The 23,251-nt window shown below is 42.9% G+C and overlaps 2 protein-coding genes across 4 annotated transcripts in view; both read left to right on the forward strand.

Annotated features, from left to right (window-relative positions):
* LOC126556828 (1-phosphatidylinositol 4,5-bisphosphate phosphodiesterase) overlaps positions 1-5,680 on the forward strand; it is a 54,573-nt gene extending 48,893 nt beyond the window's left edge. For both annotated transcript variants that reach the window (XM_050212348.1, XM_050212349.1), the window contains exon 11: positions 5,666-5,680. The gene's annotated coding sequence lies outside the window, so the exon portion shown is untranslated. The remainder of the gene's footprint in view (positions 1-5,665) is intronic.
* A 3,088-nt stretch (positions 5,681-8,768) lies between these two features.
* Positions 8,769-22,493, forward strand: LOC126556997 (regulating synaptic membrane exocytosis protein 2). 2 transcript variants are annotated; one of them, XM_050212612.1, is made up of 10 exons: positions 8,769-8,848; positions 13,716-13,827; positions 13,934-14,193; positions 14,367-15,088; positions 15,175-15,395; positions 15,478-15,602; positions 15,667-15,895; positions 15,971-16,035; positions 21,077-21,258; positions 21,624-22,493. In XM_050212612.1, the coding sequence occupies exons 1-10, from the start codon at positions 8,813-8,815 to the stop codon at positions 22,438-22,440; spliced, it is 2,769 nt and encodes a 922-aa protein (XP_050068569.1). In that variant the 5' UTR covers positions 8,769-8,812; the 3' UTR covers positions 22,441-22,493. The 2 variants fall into 2 exon arrangements, with proteins under 2 accessions (XP_050068569.1, XP_050068570.1); XM_050212613.1 differs by lacking the exons at positions 21,077-21,258; positions 21,624-22,493 and having other exon boundaries at positions 8,775-8,848; positions 15,971-16,097.
* Positions 22,494-23,251: the final 758 nt, after the last annotated feature.

A 23,251-nucleotide genomic window follows, 5' to 3' on the forward strand; every position in this document is an offset into this window, starting at 1 on the left:
CAATTAGATTTTACCAATCACATGGCCGACTGTCGGGACAATCATATATATGTATACACACCCTACCCCTTCTTCCTGCCTACTACATCCTCCAAGGATTAGAAAATGTCCACAATTTTCCACAAGAAATGAGTTAACCGCAAAGTAAGTGTAAAATAGGCTCATCAACACTAACCACAGAAGCAAATGATGATGATGATGATGCTGATGCACAACATGCTTTTTATGGTCATTTTCCGTTTGTTTATCAATTTTTAATTGAATTCCAAATCCGTCGCAAAGTGGAAAGCGGGAGCTATAACGATACGACGATTGGTCCTCCATCGCAGCAACAGGATTCCTCCACAACAGGATAAAACTTGCTCGTAATTTAGTACCGTATGCTCACTACACACAAACACACACACACGCTCTCTCGCATCGATCTCTCGTGCTCTGGTCGAACTGGTGCGCATGTCTCACAGGACATCACTCTACCTTTCCTGGTGACGATTTTCCTGGGGCACTACTGCACAAACAGCAGCCGTGTCGAGGATAACGCATTAATTTTGTTGCTGGTGGCCACCACCAACAAATCCTAAGCTCTCGCAAAATCGAAGAAATTCGAAACCCATTTCCTGTAGCACACACAGAAATCCGCGATTTGAAGCACCGTCATTTTGATAGTACGCGCACACAGCCATTTGCGAAATTTCATCTAGTAAGCTTTGGGTTCGAGTGTCGATTGCCGTACATCCGTAACAGTCCGCTCCACAGGTGTAGCAAATATCGTACCAAAAACGGGTCCCCAAGGCAGCCGCAACATTTGTTTCCCTCCCTAGAGGCGCATGGCATAAAATTTCGTTCAACAGGATTCTGGTCTCAGCAGTGTGTTGTTAGTGTGTGGAAGGTGCCACTTTTCCATCCTGTGTTATTGGAGCGGATCAAGTGTCCTCCTGTTCCCCTTCACTAGTCAATCGGTGGTACCAGTGAGCTACTAAAGTTCTAAGTAGCAGGAGGAGGCTGAATGTGTACACTTGCAGGTGTGTAGAGTGTACCATTTAACACCGTCGCTGTGTATGTGTGTGCAAAAGGTGGAAAATTCATCGCAATCAAGTGAATGGTTTGGATTGCTTTGTATTGTTTGATTACGCAGAAACCCCCCGCACAAGTCAACGTATACAGCAAAACATCGTTGTTGTACCACATTCAGTCTTATTAAAATCGGGATCGTTTTTCGTAGAAAGTTGAAGCAGTTTACATTACAAAACTAAAAAAATTAATAAATAAACACCATTCCTTCAGTATATAACGGTAGACTCCCTTGCCAGGGGAGAGTTCCTCTTCCATATCGGACACAATCTGCGTCAGTCAAACGGTGTGCCACCGTCATAATCTTCGACAATTGGCACCAAGAAGAGCCCACTAGACGCACGTAGCCGTACGTACGTGTGTTTTTAATCGTGTATGTGTTTGTGTGCGTGTGTGTATGTGTATAGAAAATGTGCAACAAATGAATGAGCAGCAGAAGGAGCAGCATCAGCCGAGCAGTTCAATGTCGTACGTGCCCTATTTAGATCCATCAGCTGCCGCGCATGAGGAGACCGTCAATGACAGCATCACATCCGTGAAGTTACCACTTCCCTTCAGCGTCACCAGCGTCACCGTCAGCGGTGGAAAATAAACGACGAGTTCTAGATTTCTTGCCAAACCGTCCCGTGTTACATCGGAAATCAGACCGATAGTGGAAAACGGGAGAAAGCAGGATTCGCTACAACAGGTAAATTTAGCATCAACGAGGAAGGACATCATGAGCGTTCATGAGGTTCATGATCATGAGGCGTTGTTGGTTTGAGGGAGCGGCCATAAAACACAATTATAACAAATAGTCTACAACAAAAACTCCTTCCACACGGGTACATTTACATTCAGAGGCTAATAATCAGCCCCTAAAAATCGTCGACTTCATCAGCAGTAGCAGCTTTAAGTAGTACATAATGTACACTTAGTAGCCCGCGATATATCACTCTTTCTCTCTCTCTCTCTCTCTCTCTCTCTCTCTCACACGCCCCCGCATCTCTTTCTCTCTTGCGCCCTTTTCATCCAGTTCCGTTCTTTTTCACTCTCGCAATGATTCTCTCTTTCATTTTCCCTCACGTGGGATATTATCGTTTTTCCGCCCCATTCCTTCTACTGCTCTGACTTTCGCAGTGATCGAGGAGGATGTCGTACATTTCGGAAATTCCGTACGGTCAGATCCTAGCGGCTGTATTATGAGCCCATAATGATGATGCTTCTTCCACAACCACACTTCTCACACTGCGGTGTAAGCTGACCTCACTGCTCACAAACAGGCATCATCTGCTACTAACAAGGATACGAGTGAGAGAAAGAGAAAGAGATAGATACTGGAACAATTAAGATAGAAAGAGAGAGAGAGAGAGTGGATATTTTCTTTTTTACAATTTATCCTCTTACTAATTCGATGAGTGTGAGTGTAGAAATGTATACAGCCCCACTGTATGTGTGGTTGACAGGCAAGCAAAGGCTGACCTTCTGTGCGTAGGTGGCCACCTGAGAAGGAATCATCCTTACTCCGTGCTCCGTTTGCGTATGATCGTCAGCAACCGCACAAGGGTGTGTGCGTTTGTTTGTGTATGGAGGAGAATGATGGCGGCAACAAAGGGGGTGCTGTTGATTTATTTGCCTCCCCGTGCTATAAATAGTATCGGTGGCTAATACCTTCGTAATATAGTAATAACGATAATAATCAATCATACTTTATTTTCGTGCAAAACCCTCACGAGTGGGCAGGGTATGTTTTCACGATCCAAAGCAACAGGCTGCTGTGTTGCTATCACGACCACCACCACCATCCAGCCATTATTACCCGCAGGGTAGCAAAGATTGAATTATACTTTTACCGAGAAGTTTTTGTTTATACGTATGATTTCATTTCTTTTCGCTGGAAGCGAGAGAAAACAAAAGCTTCTCCGTTACCACCGTGTCGTCCGCCATCCGCCATTGCTAAATATGGTCCGCATTAACGTTATCGATTAAATCTGGTCCGCCTTACTACTTGACACCTCGGACATCAAATGGCGAAGGTTGAAGATGATGCTGCTGGTGGATCAAGCATGTAACGCGAAATCGGAAAATGGATGAGCTTTCTTCCACTGCTTGCGATGTAATCAGATGGTGCGGGTGTGGGGAGATTTGTGCGAGTTACCGGGAGGACACGACCAGGGGAAGGAAGGACACATCTCAGCTTCTTGACGATGATGGTTTCCGAATTCGAATTGGTCGCATTAAGCGACTTGATGGAATAGGCAGCAGCTCACCGCACCAGGATTCGTTTTTTTTTTCTTTTTCGATTCCTCGACGAACCGTTGAGGACCCACACGCAACGCACACACATACACTTACAGGTGGGAGTCATAAAAATAGAAGAAGGTGCTGGATTCTCACTTTTTACACCTCTAAATCGATTTTTCGATTCGCTGACTCTAATCATTCTTGGTGATTTTTACGACATTCCCAAACCGGAAGAGCTAAGATGATTCAGAGGACGGGCTTGGTCAGTTTGCTGGAGCGCTGGCACGTATACGTTAAATATTAAAGTTTCAATTCAGGGGGACACAGTTGATGAGGTTCAATTTTATTTCTGTTTCCGTAAATCAAAATTTAAAATTCTAATTTGGAAAAAAAGGACTCGGACAGGATTGCTGCTGTCCACAGTGATGGCATCCCAGTAGGGGTAACACGGAGGACCCTGGGATCAAATCTCATCCGGCGAATCGTCTCCGCTGTATGTAGAAATGACTATCGAGTTATGGATAAATCAAGTCAACGAAATGGTAGGTCGAGTCCTCTCGGGACTGTGGAACCCAAGAAGCACAAATCTACTTGACCTATCAGCATTTCCCGTCGGGATGCGTCGGCTGGACTAATACCTGCGGCTAATCAGCTCAACAAAACTATCCCAAACTCTTGGCCAACTTTCTACTACATGCACGCTGCACGCGCACCTCATTGTACCCTGTAAAATAACAGCTCCAAAATTGATCCCATGCCTTTTATCCTTTCGAATTCTGGTACTGTACCGGTCTAGGGTCCAGGCTCCCGTAACGTTACAGTAAAAAAGCTCTCGAAAGCAAAACTTGTCCGTCCGTCCGTCCATGAGAATCCCCTTTTTCGTAAGTAACCATCCATTCGAAATAATGCTCACCTCCGCTTCAGGGCTAGTCCTCAACTTACTGCTGCCCGTCGCACCCACCCTCCGTTGTGCCGGAAGAGGTCAAGGATGGATTCGTTTTTGCACCGGCATCGACTGAACCCCGGCAACAAACGATGGGCAGGCCCGCAAATAGGTTTCACCCGCTGAAACATTAGAACCTCGGTCTATCGACGAAGGTGGTTTTATGTATATTTTCCTACTTCTTCTTTTTTTTTTGTTCCACACCGCGCTTCTGGCTGGTTTCCTTTTTGCTTCGGAGTACGCTTCCCATACCCTCACAGCGGATGCTTGATAACGCTCTGGCATCGCTGTCGGCTCCCGCATCATCCTCGGTTATCTCTGTCGGTGATACGGCGTAGATACACGATAGCGAGATCCGAGTTTGATGGAAGGAAGGAAGTCAAACACACAGGAGGAAAAAAAAAACAAGAATCTAAATGAAAAGCTCACACACATTGCACAACATAATGTGCATCTGCATGCTGGGTTTAATAAATGCATTCCACGAGAATTGCGCGGCCCGCATATATCCGCAAAGTGCGCCAGAGTGTCCCTTCATCTCGCTTCCTGTTTCTGCCCTGAAACACGAACGAATGTTGTCTATTGGATGCTTTGGCTTTACTTGCAGCACTTGAGCGTCAATATGATGAACAAAACCTGCTCGACCACGTCTGCCCGTGGTCCCCTCTGGACTGCGGTAAAAGTTTACATAAACATGTTACACTACACCAATAGTGGTGTAGTGAAGCTTTACGGATAAACTTGTTACTGTACCGGGCTGTGTGGCCTCTGTGGCACCTTTCTTTCAGTTGCAGCTCTTTGATGGGAGGTTTATTATACAGTGTCGCGGGATGGGTGTAGAAAAAAAAAGATCAAGACAACAAGCTTGCACACGTTAAACGAAGGCCAACGTTTAAATAGTCTACGAATGAGGTATGACTCTCCCCAACCACACGGTTCATGGGACAAAAGAAACTGCATGTTGGTAAGATGCTGTGTGAACTAGTCACGTCTTTAGAATGACACCAAGCTATCTGGCCTGTGGAGTTTTTTCCGTTGAGGTCATCCAGCAGGTATGATAGAAGGATAAGGAAATATTGAGTATTGAATTTGATGCGCCATGGATACCGATCAAACTTTACTGATTGCCCAAATACTGATATTATTTTGGTTTATTGACTATTGAATTTCGCGATCTAACTTAGATGGTATGGCAAAAGTATACTCAATACTCAATTTTCAACAAGCTATTTAACCATCAGCAGTGGATTTTCAACATTATGTATTTATTTTATAATCATTTTTAATCCATCACCCTTTCACACAGTCCCAGCTAATGACCTTTACATGCAGTATTATTAGACATTTCGGTGCAGCTAAGGCTACAATAGTCGAGGAACTGCATTTGAAAATTATTCGTACTGTGAGTCTTATCTACGAGCGAACAAGCTGTTGGTGGTCGTGAGTCATCTCCTAACCACCGGTTTTTGCAGCTTTAAAGTTAAGTTATCGGACATACATTTATGTGCGATATCGCGATCAATTGCAATAGCAATTGATGAAGAAACTCTTGGTGTTATCACCACCTCCACATCTAATTGTCTAGTCAGTGCATTCACTTTAACGGTTCATACCCTGGAAAAATGGACATTGACATTTCCTTGAATGTATGTATTCATTGAAAGAGACTCATGACTGGCCTTACCAGTAATTTTTGGATTTTTTATCACATAAAAATATCAAAGGATCTTATCCAATCATCTTAATACGAATATAGTAGCAACTAATCGTTAAGACCCACAAGCAGGTTAAAACAATGCTTATAAAACAGCCTTGGAAATATCTCAGCTTACTACAGGATAACTGCCAGAGGAAGGATTTTATTCCTGGGAAGTCTTGGACAAAATTGTATCAAGTCGACAGTCAAATTTTGATCGATTTGAAATGTGTAACATATCGTTTGATCGTGTAATTCCACCTCTGAATTCATGCATTCGTTAATATGTTATAGATCATCTTACTTACTTACTTACTTACTTACTTACTTACTTACTTACTTACTTACTTACTTACTTACTTACTTACTTATCAGGCGCTACAACCGCTTTGCGGTTTTGGCCTGCCGCAGCAGAGTCCGGAACCGCTCACGGTCTCGCGCCGTCTTCCGCAAATCCGTTATTCCGATGGTTTTGGTGGCGGATGTCTCCACGCCATCCTCACACCTCAATCTGGGCCTACCACGCCTCCTCAGTCCGTGTGGACGGCCTAAAAGGACTTTCTGAGCTGGGTCGTCTGGTGCCATGCGTATAACATGGCCAGCCAATCGGAGCCTGGCGAGCCTAATGCATACAGTTCGTACAGTTCGGCTTAATGTTTCCACTTTACTGATCCTGATACTACAATCTATCAGAAGTTAAAAGCAGCATAGTAGCAACACTGGCGTCTTCCACGACATAGTAGATTCACATCTTCCTCATCACAGTGAAAATAAAATTCATTTACCTTCATAGGAATTTTTACTCTCTGAATGACCACTCTTTAACTCTGTCATCTACGATGCAAAGGTGTTTATGTAAATGTGTCGATACAAAGAAAGTCAATGTGTTCAAAGCATAGTCAAATTCCAAGCCGATTGCATGCTTCTCCTTCTTCACTTAACGAACTACTAGGGAACGCCGCCTATCGCATGGTTTACTAGACAATCCTCACTATAGGCGAAAGGTCCAGATGGGATTTGAGCTTCACGCCTGCCTAGCTTGTGAAGATCGACGCCACTACCAGTAGGCTCGCCCACCGCGATTTCATTCCATTCCGCGAATCAACCTCATCAGGACTAATAATTTGACTTTATTATGCGCATACTTTCTCCCATTTTGACACTTCCGTTCACTCTGTTATAGATGTAATGCGTATTGCAGACTTTTGTAGAAGAAGGCAAGCTTCAATAACCATATCTGTTACAAAAATGTTATATTGATTTGTTAGACGAAAAACGGATATTACAGATACCACAGCTCATGATCTGTAGCAAACCATGCCATGACGGTGGTCGTATATGTTATCGTTATTGAACTATAGTTCTTTCGATGCTAATTCCAGTGCTCTGCACTGGACCATTGACCATTGGCTGAGCGGTATGACCTATTGGGTCACAAACGCATACAGAAAAATAATGTTACACAGATACGATGGAGTAGATGTCACGCCACGGATAAATCACGTAGTAAAACCGTAAAGGAGCAGTCAAAAATATGCAAAATAAGTCAAAGGTTCATTGGTTTGGGTGTTCCTTCCATGGGTAAACTTGTTTTCAAAATTTTCATACACCTGCTATTGGAATTATATGGCAAGAAGATTTGTAGCTGAAGCGTATTGTGAGTACGATTGTCAAGCTACCATATAAAAATATTACTGCAAAGAAGCATGCCCTTTATATATTCAAGGATTTTCCAAAGTATTTTCGATTTTGGATTTTTTTTTGTTTGTTGGGATTTTCACGTGATCGAATCCCAGCCGAACCGACTTTCCGTACGTAGCACGGACTATTCAAACAAGAGCAAATGAAGTAAAGAAAAGTCAGCAAAGGCAGGCTCAGACCTCTCGAGGTTGTCGAGTGAAAGAAGAAGTCCTTGAAAATAATATGCTTTACTTCCAACTGTTGGCAGATTATCCCTGACGAACATTAAATGTCGTGATTTAAGAATAGTTTTAGATCTCTTTGAATACTGATTGCTTTGGGATTTATCTTTACTTATGCCGCTTTAGTTTATAACAACTATCGTAATGGCGCGTCGTTTCGCTTTTCAAGTGTCCTTATTCATATTCCCACTTCGATGATCAACTAAACCATCAAATCGAGATCTTTTGATACCTCTTGTTCAAGCTTACCTTGCTCGCACAACTCACAAATCATGTGCTATAATAATAAACGCGTAACGTGGGCAGCCTGGCAAAATCGAATACACACTACCATTTCGCAACAGCTCGTTGTCAACAACTCGTTATTTTCCTGGAACATATTGTTGTTGCTCGTTGATGGTAAGAAGAGAGCACATAAAAAAACCCACCCATCCGAAGATATAAAGCACAATTGTTGTTTCTCTACATTCCCGCACGCTAGACGAACGAACGGGCTCCCGTTGGTGACCCGTCGTTTTCCAATATGGTGCAGCGAATTTTTCAATATCGCATTACACACTCACAAATTGCTCGGAAATCGCATCTGATTTTATCTCGCCGTTTACCGTGTGTCCCGTGACCATTTCCCTCGAGGTCGAAAGCATCAAGCAAAAATATGTCCTGCAGACTCCAGCAAACCCTCGCCGTCCCAGTCCTCCCACAAACCCTTTCCAATGTTCCCAAGAGAAAGAGACAGAAAAAGCGACCGAATGAAAAATCATATCTGTCCATCCCGAATCGTCAACTGTTGCTGGTGAAATTGTGCTTCAAGTAAATACGAAACAGAGAGTGAAAAAAAGCACTGGAATCTCTAATGCCTCTCTCCTTTCTTTGCTTCCGGCTTCTTTGCAGGCACCAACGTCATCACTACCAACACACGCTCGAGGGGAACGCTGCGGCGGAATTTAACATTTCAAAATGCTTCCAGCAAACGTAATGTCGTTCATGAAGAAGGTACGTACACCCATCGTAAGTTGGTGAAGACATCATTTTTATGCGCCTGCACAACGAACGGGCAAGGGACACAGGCACAGACGGGCGTAGAAAAGCATAGAAAAGCAAACATCGCAATCCGGGTTCTCTAATCCTTGTCCGATTCTCCCAGACACACACACACACACGCCGTGGAAGCACGTACAACCTCTGGCTGCATCCCAGAGGCTTCCGGGGCATCTTTCTTGCTCATTTATGCAGCATTTGCTTTTTCCGGCTCAACAGAATTGAGTTCCCTGTGAGAGTGTGGTAAGGATGGGGGGGGGGGGGGGGGATGAAGAGGGGTGAGGGAGGGAGTGTAAGTCCTGCAATAGAGTGGCGAGTGGTGGACAACAAACAGCAACAAAACACTCCCATCTCATTCCCCAAACACTGTCAGTTGTCAACGTGATCGAGCTGAAAACAGTAGCGTTGCAGCAGCTCCCAGGACACCACTTTTCCGGACAAGTGGCAAGTGTCCCGGAAAGGAAGAAGAAGAAAAAGAAATCTCCTTTTGCATAACATCACCACCATCACTATCACCACTATGGCAGTGAAACGAACGCAAGATTGCATAATTTAATTTGCATCCAAAAATGATTATTAGCCACATTTCGATGGTAAGGGTCCTCCTTCCGTCGATTTGCTTTCGGGACCAGCTGGGGAAATTAAATGAGGGATAAATAGGGAAGAAAGAGAATGTCAGAGGAGGTATATGGCTATCGCAATTAATCCTAATCTTTGAAAAAAATTGTGTTTTTAGACGATTTTAATCCCTCTGCTTTCAGCGTGAGGGTCCTTAATTGCTTTACAATGGAATTATGCCATGCCAGTACCCGAAGGTGAAAGAACAGCGCATTAAAATTGCACTATTTGCTACCATGAAATTATGGTTTTCACATAAACTCTTTACCGATTTTCTACAGGCTGTGCTCCTATTTTTGCCAGGCTTTGGTCCTATTTTCGGCAATGCGAACATCTGCAAAATCTAGCAACTGTCGGAACATAAAATTAATCATTTAACTACTTTTGGTAAAGAATTTTGGCAAAGTAATACACGAAAAGAGTTGAATAGTTTACAGTGATATTTTAATCTACTTTGAACCATTTCGATTCATTAGTTCGATATTTTCAATTGATTGAGATGATTCCTGAGAAACCGTCCGAGATAAGAATAGCACCACTATGCAAACGAAGGTTCCTACTCGTCTTTTTGCATCTTTTGGGTATGGTTTTGAGTCAGTGGAAGTCAACGCTCACTGGAACTTCTGTTTCATACAAAAAGTTGCCTCATTGAGTACCGATAAGCCATGTGCAGCTTTTTGAAATCTGAGGAAAGGTTATTGTCATACAAAATCCTTGATGCAGTCCTCTTCTAAGTACAAACGGGTAAACATAGATTTTTTTTACTCGTACCAAAGCCGTTCAATGTTTGACAAATGTCGATTAACATCAGCTGAAACATTGATGGTGGTACTATGATAGTTTGGAGAGCTTTTTCCTTTTTATGAGTGCTTCCACTGGTATTGATCTCAAGGATGTTGAAGTCGGATTATATTAACTAAATGCTAGACATTGTCTTAATCGACCGCGGTGAGTTTTACTTGTATCTAGACGACGTTTATTAGTTGAATAATGAAGTAATAGCATCAATTGACTTTAATCTGGTTTTCATACAAAAATTAGAATGATGTAAACGGCTAGCATTTGCAGGAACTAGTGCACTTCCTCATCATATTTATTGATATTACAAACAGCCAAAAAACATTGACAGGCTGTAACATCGTACTCATGAAATTGTTTACCCTGGAAAAAAAACAAAAGTGACCATGAAATTAAGACCATGAAATTAAATACAAAATGGTGCTATTTTTATTTCACACACTTTTCCATGAATTTTACTGCTTCAATGGCCCTGACAAATGTCGACGCAAAAATTAAAAAAGGTTTCGAAATAAAAACCAAAAGAATCGTTCATACATTTCGAAGGTATTGGTGAAAATAGTGGTACTATTGTTATTACCAGTACCGAAAACTGGCACCTCAGTCTAAAGAAAGAATTGTCTGCCTGCGACATTTGGTGCAGGAAGTGATGTCAATGAGGCATAGGGCTTTTGAAGGTCAATAGTTATGTTTCTTAAGCATTTTGTTAAGCTTTCTGCATGAGATATTATTATTATTATTATGATAATGCTAATCAACAACACCATGGTTGTGGGCTCATTCGTAAAGCTCGTGGAGCTGCTTTTTACACGTACGGAGCCAAAAGTGCTTCTGAGAATTTTTCTCTCAAACGCGACAAATCATAATTTGTCAGTTTGGGACAGATTTCATTCTGTAGAGGAATATCTATAAAGTCCCAGATAAGTCCGTCACAACAGGTGTTTTGCTGCCGGTGGAGACTTTTTGATGCAAGATAGGCCCAAGTGTTAAACGACTTCAAAGATGCATTCACTTATCTAAACATACCATACCTGTATAAATATTTATTGTTTAGCGAGGCCAATGTTCGGCCGAGACCATAATTTCGACTCGCTATTATCACCTCGATAAAATAACAAAAAACACATGATTTTTTAGCAGTTTAAAAGCTTGTATTATAACTCAGTTCCAATGTAACCGTTTTACTTGATCAGTTTTGTACGACCATACATACAATTCAAAGGGAATTCACGTCCCTGGAGACCTGGAAGCTCATTGAAGTTTACAAAGACATCAACAAAACAATATTATTAAAAAAATCAGTGCAATTCTCCCAACGACTGGCTTAGACAGTATTCGTCGTGTCATTCCTATACAAGTATCCGACGTACCCGGAAACACAGCTTACTCCAGAACCTCGTTCTAAATGGACCAGGCGTTGATTTTCTCGCGTTTTCATTAAAAACCAACGGGAGCTTAACACGTCTGGTAACGGACATAAGCGACGCAGCTCTTTGTTTGATACTCAAAACCAATAACAATCCAAAGAATGCACCTGCTGTCCCCTACACACATTCGATTTTATTAAATACCGTGTACACCCCAATGCCATGATAAGATTTCCTCCAAAATGTTATTTTTGGTTGAAAAGGTTTTTCGAAGTAATCCTTCCAATCACAAACGCAAATGCACCCTGAAAAAGACAAGAGCGGACTATGTCATGCAGCGAGAATCGATCCGATAGTAGTAGCTATAGCGTCGCCGGTCTTCACACGGCAGGACCGAAGTTCAAATCTTACCCCGATCGTTACCTCATAGTTGAAGGAGGAATAGCTGTCCAACTATGTGGTTATCGGTAAGCCTGGTCGGCATGACCTAGCCAGATGTTAAGCCAAAAAGTAATAAAGATAAGGTATTAGATTAATGCCGATTAATTAATGACTAATTTGGGACTCAAATTCATATACTACGAAGGTCATATGAACTTGCCATTTTTGCATATGGGGAGACGCGGTCCATGAAGGATTCGCTTCCAGGACCTGCTGATGTATCAAAGATCGACGCCGTTATCGTAACGGCTATCGAGTCGCTCTGATATCTAGGCATGTAAAACGGGATCATTCTTCATATCTCGTTACTCGAACAGGTTAAGCATTCGTTTACTTCAATGTCTAAATGTTTAACGTCACAATGTTAACTGTTGTGACTGGCTATCAGGAAAAGACAGAAGCGATAATTGAATAAAGGAAACTGGTACAATTTGAAGGTGCTCCATCGTTAACTGCAATGTATTGTACACAGGGTACTTTGCCGGAAGAATCGAAAAAGCTTTTGCATTTATACCTATATCCCACCCAGGCAATATTGGAACTTTCTTCCTTATAACACAATAGCGCACTGCTCCTTCTGTTCCTGCTGTACAGACCTTTGTTCTTTCCGCTTTGAGCAACCAAGTGATTTTTGCATCGTCCATCGTCGTCGTCGGATGAAGCGCACTCAAGGCGCTCTTTTCTCATTTTAATTACACAACGTTCGACATTTCTTGCCCAGACCATCTTGCTACCGTTTTAGCCGGCATCAGCACAAAACACTCACAACAGCACAAATTCAGTACTGGCGCTGTGGAACCACGTCGAGTAAGAGAGAGAGAGAGCTTAAGAAGGGTTTGCCCACAAACTTTACACTCACTATAATCGTTGCACAATTACAGAGCACCAAAGCAATAGCTAGCGGAAGTAGTGGTAGCGGTAGTAGTACACTAACAGTACCACAGTTTAACAAACAAAATATGACCAGCCAGAAGAGATGTGTATTGTGCTGTGTGCTTACGTGCGTGGCAACTATAAACAGCGCGTGTTTATTCGTTCCTTATTGTTCTACCGCGGAAGAATTATTCTACAACAGCACTGAAATGAGCATGAGCGTTCATTTACGCTCCATCCTTTCCACAATGCTGACAACACATCGCCGATCTTTATGCCGAGGCGTGTCGTAAAACACTGCACTCGCTACCAATACTGGTGCAGTAAGCGTTGTGCAACACGCAGCAGAACACGCCCGCTTGTTTGAAAGGGTGGAATTATCGTGCAATGGAGCCATCGCCGTGCCGGTAGATACTAAAATATTGTGTCAATAGATATTAAGTTTGCCACTACCAATAATGCTTACGGTACACCTTCACTTATGTGCCCTCGTGCTTGCCCTGGCACACTGTTGCCGCTTTGATCATCATCGCTGGTCAGACCATTTTTAATTGAAAACGTACCAACGTCCAGGGTGTACCGAGGGAGCGCATTTAATCTTGCCGTTTTGCCCTCGAGTGGCTCTCCATCGTTTGGGGCAGTAAGAAAAGAACAAAATGGTCATTTCTAACTCAACCCTACTTTCGATCGCTGAACAATCGGTCTTCGATCTACTCCATTTGCAGATGGTTGCCACCGATGAGGCATCACATCAGCAACCATCGATGGAAAACACGGGAGCGTTCGGGAAGCTAAAGCAAACCCTTTCCACATCACTGCTGACGGCACAGGACAGAGGTAAGTCGTGAGGGCGGAGTGCGATTTTTTACGATATTTTTGGTACAGCAAATTTACAAAACGCAACAAAAAATTGTCGTAACACTTGTCTCTTGTCGTGTGAAAGTGAACAAAATGTCCCCACGCCCATCACTTGTTCCGGACGCGACCGAGACAGCACCACAGCAGGACGATCCGTACAAGGATGCGGCAACCATCGAGAAGACGCCAAGCGAGGGCAACAAGTTCAACACACGTTCCGGTTCGTGCCGGATATGTCTGAAATCGTTTAAACCGAACGACTTCAAAAAGACGTGCGTCGAGTGTGATCAGAAGGTTTGCGAAGACTGTGCCAGCTACAGCAAACTACAAGACTCAGAAGACTTGGTAAGTGTGTGCGCGAAGGCTCGTGTCTTTCTTTTGAACCTTTTTGGTCTAATTGGAAGTCACTCCACCGTTTTACCGTTCGAGTGTCTTTTAATCAACAAAATGTGTATATATGTTTGTGTGTCGTTTGCCCATTTTGCGCTCCCTGATTTCTCCCACCTACCCCCGGATAGGATCTCTGGCGATGTAGTGTTTGTCGACGAAAGATGGCGTCCCGTATTTGCATACCGCAAGAATCCACCGACTCCGCGCTGGAAGTGCCGGTCATGGAGACGCTTCAGCGACGCCATTCGGACATCAAGCTAGGCTTTGGCCAGCATCTGGACGATGGGAAAGGTTCGGCGTTGGCACCTCCGCGCAGTCCCGAGCTTCGTCGCCATTCGGACGTTTCGCCGGCCTCGCTGAAGGAGCTGGAAAAGTTGAAAGGTGTACAGAACCCAAAGAACGATATGGACTGGCGCAAGGGACACAGTGCCGCACCGAGCCGATCCTCAAGCCCACCGGGCGGTCGGAAGGAGATGGAGCTGGGAACGCCGCGCGTTTTCTCCCGCCGGCCCTCGACCAAGATGTCGCGCCAGCGAAGTTACGACGATGAGTTTAAAACGATGAGCTCGGACACGAATTTGGCCGAGGCGGGTCTCAATCTACCGCCACCGATGCCGCGGCGGAAATCGGCGTACGACGTGTATGCACCGGGCGTGCTGGTGAACGCGATGCAATCGGTCAAGCTGGCACCGGACGATTCGGAGAAGATAAGCACGTCGCGCCGCTCGTCGATGAAAATGATGTCGGACGGGGGTGAGTTCGGTGGGGATGATCATACGGTGGCGGATATGAAAGCGGCCGGACTGATCGTTGACGATGATCGGCGACACAAGCGGCGTGGATCACAGCTGTAAGAATAGTTCTAAAAATTCCAATTTTGCATCCTGACGGACATTAATTTCAATGTATTTTTTTCCTGGTCATAACTAATTGCAGACCCGATATTCCGGCACTGAAAGACAAAACTGCCCAGAACTCTGCGAACATATCAGTCTACCAGTGTCCGGCGTTGGAGGATTTGGAAGCTCCCAAGCGGCAGACCTCGTTGGATGGGGAAGGTATAAAGATCGTGATACACGATGCTGACGCTGGACCACTGTGTGCCGCCAAACGGAGCGTCCTGTTGCGAAGAGATCCCTCGGATAAAGCGCACAGAAGTATGTTTGCTGTTCATCAGCATTGTGAACAGATTTACTCATGACCCTTTCTCTTTTCCAATCGCATTTTGAATGGCCACAGCACGAGGATTTGGAATGCGTGTAGTCGGTGGTAAAACTGGTGCCGATGGACGACTTTTCGCGTACATTGTGTGGACCGTACCGGGTGGACCAGCCGAGAAAGGAGGTCTCCAACAGGGCGATAAGGTGTATAACTATAACTGCCAACTATACACCGAAATTCTGACTCTTTTTATCTCCTTCGATCCAGATTCTGGAATGGTGCGGTACCTCGCTGACAGATCGTAGCTTCGAAGAGGTGTGCGCCATTATGGACCGCACTGGGGAAACGGCCGAACTGCTAGTCGAGCACGCGACCGACTTTAAGATGTGCGAGCTGTTGGACGAGGGCGGCATGGGCATGAACGTTGGTGCGTCTTATGGGAGCAGTAATTCGACACGAGCTTTACCGGACACTAATGTGCATACGCTAGCATCAGGTAAGCGAAACGCTTCCTTGGTCTATGCAAGCATAACCTATCACTATCATAACCTATCAAATTTTTCTTTCACAGAAAGTGAATCAACAGTGGATAAATCGCCCTCTTCGCCAACCAGACGCAAATTGCCTAAAACACCGGTATAAATCTATCCATACGTTACTTTTGTTTTTCTATACAAATTGATGTGCGTGTATATGTAGCTCTACATGGTAATTTGCAACGCATTGAATAACAAAAGAAGGGAAGTAAATCCATACTAAACGAACAAAGTAACAGGAAAAAGGAACAATCTACCGAAAATAGATATCAACTATCATCATTTAACCATTTACAATAGCATTAGCGTAAAGTAGTGTCATAGACAGTAAAATACAGTGAAAAAAAAACATCCTTGACGACTTGTGGCAGTGCACTGGTAGCGTAAAAGGCAGTCTAGTAAAGAGAAACCAAATCATCGTCATGTTGCCCTCTTTCTACTTGATCTGATCGATCCCTCTGATCGGATATCAGCCACCAAAGGCTCTTCCGCATTTTCTTGCACTTAAAAAATTTAAATAAACGCGATAAAATGGGTGTCTCCCATTCGGGTTATACATGAGTTACGCTCGCGACGGAGAATTATTGGTGAAACTAAACAAGTAGCGCTTTCAAGATACATTCGGGTCTCAGCTATCGACTTTTCTGTACTGTTTATAGCGTATACACGTGATTAGAGAAAGGAACAGAAAAAGAAAGAAAATAAGGGAGAAACAGAGAGCGTAAGTGAGTGAGAGAGATAGCGAAAGTAAGGAGAGAAAACTAAGTAGCAGATGAGAAAGAGTTCCATATTTTATATTTTGAGATAGTTTAAGAACCAACAGAAGAGAAAAGGAAAAAGGATACAATAATCTATATATTATATTATAAAAATATATATACAACAATACTTATACCTATGCGTAATCTACCAAGAGAAGAAAACACTAAGAGGAGACAAGATCACAGTAAAAACAATATAAAAACTCACAAGTAAGTCAAACAACAAGCGATGACAAATAAAATTACTTTGTGAGGACAAAAGAACATCACGCAAAAAGTAAAAAGAAAACAAGAGCAACACATACAGACAAACAGAAGATAGAAGAAAAATAAATAAAACATGAAAGAGCTTGAATGTGAAAAGAAAACTGCACAGGCACAGAGGGCAGGGTTTTCAAACTACAATTGAAAAAGAATATAAAATACCGATGCCGAAGAAAGATTTCAACATAAACACAAACTCACTGACACACACACGTACTTACAATAAACTGTATAAAATCAGCAAAAATAGCAACAAAAAAAAAACAATATAAACTGTGTGGGTAACAGGTTAGACAACACAATGCCAATACCAACAAACAAGCATTTATAACCAAACACAATGCCTGCGAACAAAACGAAACCACAGAAGAGCCAAACTAAATGTAAGAAAGGCAACAGAACACTGAGAGCATACAAGAAGAAAGGAAAACAAATTAGTGAGGGTTAGTACAGGAAAACATAAAATGAGGAAAGTAAACAGTGCAAGAGATAAAGGAGACAGAAAAGGAAAAAAAAACAATATTTAAAACTATAAAGAAAACATAGTCGTCAGTAGCAAAATAATATTTCAAACAAAAAAAGAAGAATGTCTGATCTAACCAACTACTAGCAGCATAAATTCGCGTAAAATGGAAGCTTTTTCGAACGAACTGAAAAAACAAACTGAATCGCGGAACGAACTGAGGTGGTTGAAATGAGTTTAAATAATTTTATTAGCTAATTAATTATTTAAAAAGTATCTAAAAACATAGGAAATTTGAATAAAATAATCGATAAAACAGATCTTCATTTCGGTGTATTGCAGATAGCATATTGCTGGGAGTTATCTCTACGTACAATCTCGAAATAAAGCAGCTCAAGAGCTGCTTAACAGCTGTTTAGTGCAACGCTCTATGCGATCTATCATCTTATGCGATTGGATGTTGCTAGCAGTTTGATGTTAGATGGACATTGACACATTTTTTCAAACACACTCTAGCCACGCCATCTGAATGTTTCGCCGTTGCGTTATCGTTCTTGTTCTGTTTTGTAAAACCCGTGCGTTGCGTATCAAAATACCGGCAAACCAGAAACAAGCGAGCAAACAAAACAAACAAACCAAAAAAAAAAACATTACAATTAAATTGTATCCAAAGTAGGCAAAGTAATATTGCAAAGTAGAAAATGTTGTTTGTAGTTGTGTTTCTTTTTTCTATCGTTGTTGTTTTAGTTGTTATACATATACTCTGTCTCTGCTCTTAATTGCCGCAAAACAAAACTAACAAAAAAAAAAATCAACAATAACAATAACCATCATCTCATCCTTCATCAATGTCTTCCATATATCTTCGTTCATCTGGGTACACTAGACCGTCGGTGGGAACTATTCTCGCGATCACACGATGTCGTGCAGGATGCGTTCGACACGTTTTGTCATAAAACTATACATACATATACAATCAGATACAGTGACTCAAACAATAATCCGGAAACCTTTAAATATTTTAAACTTTTACGCATCTACCTAGTTACCAATCATTTATCAAAAATTGGTTGATATGTGATTGAAATTGATAATACCCAACAGTTATGGGATTTTTTTTTTTCGATTAAAACACAAATTACCAATATTGTTTTATACTTATCACAATTTTGTATCGCAATTATAAGAAGCAATGAAGTAATTGATAATCATTATTAAATTGTTCATTGGGCAAAGCCAAGGGCAAGTTAAACTGCCAATCGGACGCATTTGATGGTTATCATTTCTTGAGCATGACTCTACATTTTTGTCTAAAGACGGTGAAGATATGTAACGTTCTTTTGGATAGGTCCCATCACAGATATGTTAATTACGACATTTGCCCTCAAGCCACACAACATCGTAAAATTTTATGTTGGGATATTCCCAATTGCTTTACATTAAAATTCACAATTCGGTTTGGGAGAGTCTTTTTATAAAAAAGAGAATTTTTACGTTACTAGGGAGAACATTCAACCCTTCATCTTTAACAAATTGTGTTAGTTTCTATCAATAATCATTGTTGGCAAGTTGCTGCTTATTACTGCCAAGTCCACGTCTGTCAACTTGAGCCCCAACTGTGTTCATTTTTATCTTTTCAAATGAAGAACGTTGGAGGAAAACATTAAAGCAACAATCACTTAATATTATTTCATTCCAAGAAATAATCTGCTTTGACACTATAATTCTGTCTCTTTGTCGTCTCTAACGACGATCTTTTTAGGCCACGTCGTTTAACGATCTTCTTAGGCCACGTCGGCCTTCTAATACTTACTAGCCGTGCTGATACCACGCATTTGGATAGTCAGTCCTCACTGCGGTGGAATGGTCCAGTTTGAATTTGAACTCCGGTCCTGTCGTCCGCGTGTAGGCCGGCGTCAATGTCTACCACACGTAAGCTATCCGGACTTCTGTTTGAGTCACTGTAAACACTTTCAGATAAATGATCCATTACTGAATCAACTCATCGCACACACACACACACACACACGCATGGAGAGCCTACGAGGATCAGCTCGATCGTTGGTCCAACCTTCATGATACTCTCTCACAAACACACACACACGATCGTTTCATTGCCATTTTCGAACAAATTTCCTCCCCGTTTCTCTACTCTGCTATTACTAACTGCTTCTCTGGAGTTGTTCGTGTGTGTGTGTGTGTGTTACCCATGTTGTGCGGAAGTTAATTGCACAGTTCTCTATCCTGTTGTTCGTTTTGGCTAATCGTTTGTTTGTTTTTTAGACAGAGTTTATCTATATATATATATTATATTTTGCCACCACCACCACCACTACAACCACCACCACCATTCGCAATGCCGCAAATGCCGCTATACCGTCTGCCTTTCTTCAGATCATGATGCATTCAACTATTACAGGACACTACTGCAGAAGTGGCGACGACATGTGATTCGTTCCGGATATAATGGGGATGGGAGAAAATGGGGAGAAGGGTGAAAAATAGGAAGGGAGGGCGAAAAACGGGAGAAAGGGATAGAAAGCAAACATGCCTACCGGACACTTCTTGCAATTTCTTTTTTTTTTTCGTAACTCATAAAATACACGCGCACATACAGGCTTGATAAACATACACCGACAAAACATGCAAACTTACTTCCAAATGCTCTGTTTTAACGCAACTTTGCACCGTTCTTTGCACCGCCAGCCAGCCATTTGCATTTAGCCTTTTTATATATTTGATTCACCCACTCAAGTAGACACAAAACTATGAACTGTATACAAGCACACACACACACACATTACACAATTGGCAGGTAAAATACAAAATATGTGACACAAAATTAGATAATAATGATGCCCAAAGTGACGATACATTTGTGCTTTTTTTCTAAAACCCCCGCCATTTTGCTTACTTGTTCTACGTGTTGTTTGTCATTTACCCCCAAAATAGTTAACCTATATTCACATACACACACTGTCGTTATACTTTCGCTGTGTCGGTGTCAGTTGATTGTTTCTTTTGTTTTCTCTTACATCCCAAAGTCCTCGAGTCAGACAGAGGGCCGCTCGAGGCGCTACATTATTTCCTTCTAGTTCTGCTAACAAGCTAACCAGCATCCTCTAGCTCTATGTTCACCGGAATGCCTCTCATCCCATGGTAATGATTGCTTTTCTATTGTTTGTTCGTTTGTTTTGTTCCCGCGTTTGCCGTTTTCTTTGGAAGCGAAACACACACACACAAAAACAACCCAACAACAACAACAACAAAACAAAGAAGAAACAAAGAACCATGAACAATGGGCAGTCTCAGTTTTTGCTGTTCGATTTGCTATATTGTTAGGAGTGTTTGTTAGTATTTGTGTTGATGTGTTTGTTACGTTCTTGTTCTTCTTGGAGCTTCTTCCGTGAAGCTTTCGAGCGGATTACCCCAGAACTTAAGCATGCCCCACCTAACTTACCGCCCCTCCAACTCAAGTAGAAAAACAATAGAGACAGAGAGAGAGAGAGAGAGAGAGAGAGAGAGGGAGAGAGAGAAAGCGAAAGAGCAAGGAAACGAGATAGCAGTACAAAGCAACACGCGCACAAACCCTCCACGATGCACACGATGGAAAGATTAATGTTTTTCCCCTTCTCTGTTTTTCTTTCCTTCAGGAACAGATAGCAAAGGGCAAGTTAGTGTCCGGTAGGGTTCAGGTGCATGTTTACTATCACGGCGAGCGAAACGAACTTGTCGTTTCGGTGATGGCTGCCGATGACCTGCCGGAGCGCGATGAAACGCTGGGCTATGGCATGTATCCGGAAGCCTATGCGTCGATCAAGTTGCTACCCAAAACGTAATATTTTCGAGCGTTCCAATTGATTTTACTCTTATTTTTGAAATGCACACACACACACACTCACACTTGCACAACCACTCAAAAATACATACGGAGAAGAAAAAAAAAGATGTGACACGTGTAAAAAATACAAAGCACCAGGCGCCTCCATCGACACGATCGGTCGCTAACATAACAGCGATTCATTCTCATTTTTGCAACTTGTTTTTCTTCTTTTTTGTGCCACACACACACACACGCGCACACAACCCTCTTCACAAACACCAACACCACACCTTACGCGCACAGAAACCGGTTTCATTCTACCTCCCTTCAACCCGCCACCCTTCCTTTCTCTCTCTCTCTCTCTCACCTTCTTCTAGGAACGAATCGCATGTCGCCCAGACCGAAGTGTCCACTCCCTCTCTGAATCCGATTTGGAACGCGACCATTACCTTCCCGGACGTGTTCAGTGACAATCTGTTAGACCGTAAGATCGAGATCGTACTGTACGATCTGTTGCCCCACTCGGAACCCATCTTTCTTGGCGAATGTTCGGTGAAGCTACAGAAAGCCTGCCTCGATGATGTAGCCGTCTGGTATCGGTTGGAAGATCCGAACCATCTGCGAGGTTCCGGACCACCGCCGGTCACTTCCCGCCTGCGGCGCCGTTCAACGACAACTTCCCAGAGCTCGATCGACGAAAGTTCGGTCGGCTCGTTCGGCCGGTACGGTAGCATCGAAGGATCACGCTTCCAGCGCTCCATCTCGGACGATGTCGACAGTCTGGACGAGAGCCGCTATCTGCTCCACCCGAACTGGTCCGTATCGGCGAGTCGACGCGGTTCGACACAGTCCGAAATACAGATGCAAACGCTCGAGGTGCATCAGCTCGGTAAGGATTACTCGAAATCGTTGCCCGGCTCGCGACGCTCGTCCTTTCAGGACTCGAAGGATCAGTTGACTGTGGGGCCGGCACACTATACGCGCCGCTACTCGACGGGCCGCACCGGGACGGCGGGAGGAACGAGCGGGCGGGATGAAACGCCCGCAAGGAAGCTTTCGTTTGGTGGAACGATCGGAGGGATCGGCAGTGGTGGTGGTGGTGCTGGAGGATCGCGGACCGAATTTATGCGCACCATGAGCCTTTCGCGGGAGCTCGATATGAAGAATCGCAAAAAGAAGCGACTCTTTTCCTAAGGAACACTGCAATACAATGCAACGAAACTACTAGCACGAATAAGGCGAACGAAAACATAACCAAACAACAACATACGCACAATCAAGCAATGCGCCACCAAACGGTCACTCGGCCGGCGATTGCCGTCGGTCGGGCAACCGTGACACACACAAATGGTTTTGAAACTTAGACAATGAGAATATGAGAATATGTTAAGGATGATCGGGTTTGAACGGTTCACACCAACACACACGTAGTTCTAAAGTTTAACGACGATTGAGGAGACGACCTTGCTGCACCGGAAGAAGTGGTTTGTCCTTTTATCCACGAAACAGGACGACACTTGGAAGTTGGCAGTTACGGTAGATCACATCATTGGTATACATCCTTCATCATCCTTTTCTTGTTTATAGGGGGTGTGTTTTTTGTGGCCGTGTCTGGCCATGTTGTCGGCACGATCCATTTTACAAGATTATATACATACATTGCATACAGATACAGATATATGTAACATGTTTTGTGTAGCAAATATTTCAAAAGTTTACAGAATATCACTTTCAACGCATGTTACTTACTTAGGAGAAAACAAAAGAAACGAAATAAAACCTACAATTCCGGTATATTAAACCTCCCTTTTCAGAGCCATTCGTTTGCATGTCGGTATTAGCAAGAAAAACACATCTGAACCACAAATGATGCATGAGGTTATCCATCTTAATATTTAAGATATATAGAGCTTAATATTTAAATAAATGCTGTGCCGGACTCTTATTTTTTTCCATTTTAGGATGGATAAAACGGAAATTAAATTAATCAAATGTTTTATAAGCA

Source organism: Anopheles maculipalpis, chromosome 2RL (assembly GCF_943734695.1).
Source record: "Anopheles maculipalpis chromosome 2RL, idAnoMacuDA_375_x, whole genome shotgun sequence".
Classification (NCBI taxonomy): Eukaryota; Metazoa; Arthropoda; class Insecta; order Diptera; family Culicidae; genus Anopheles; species Anopheles maculipalpis.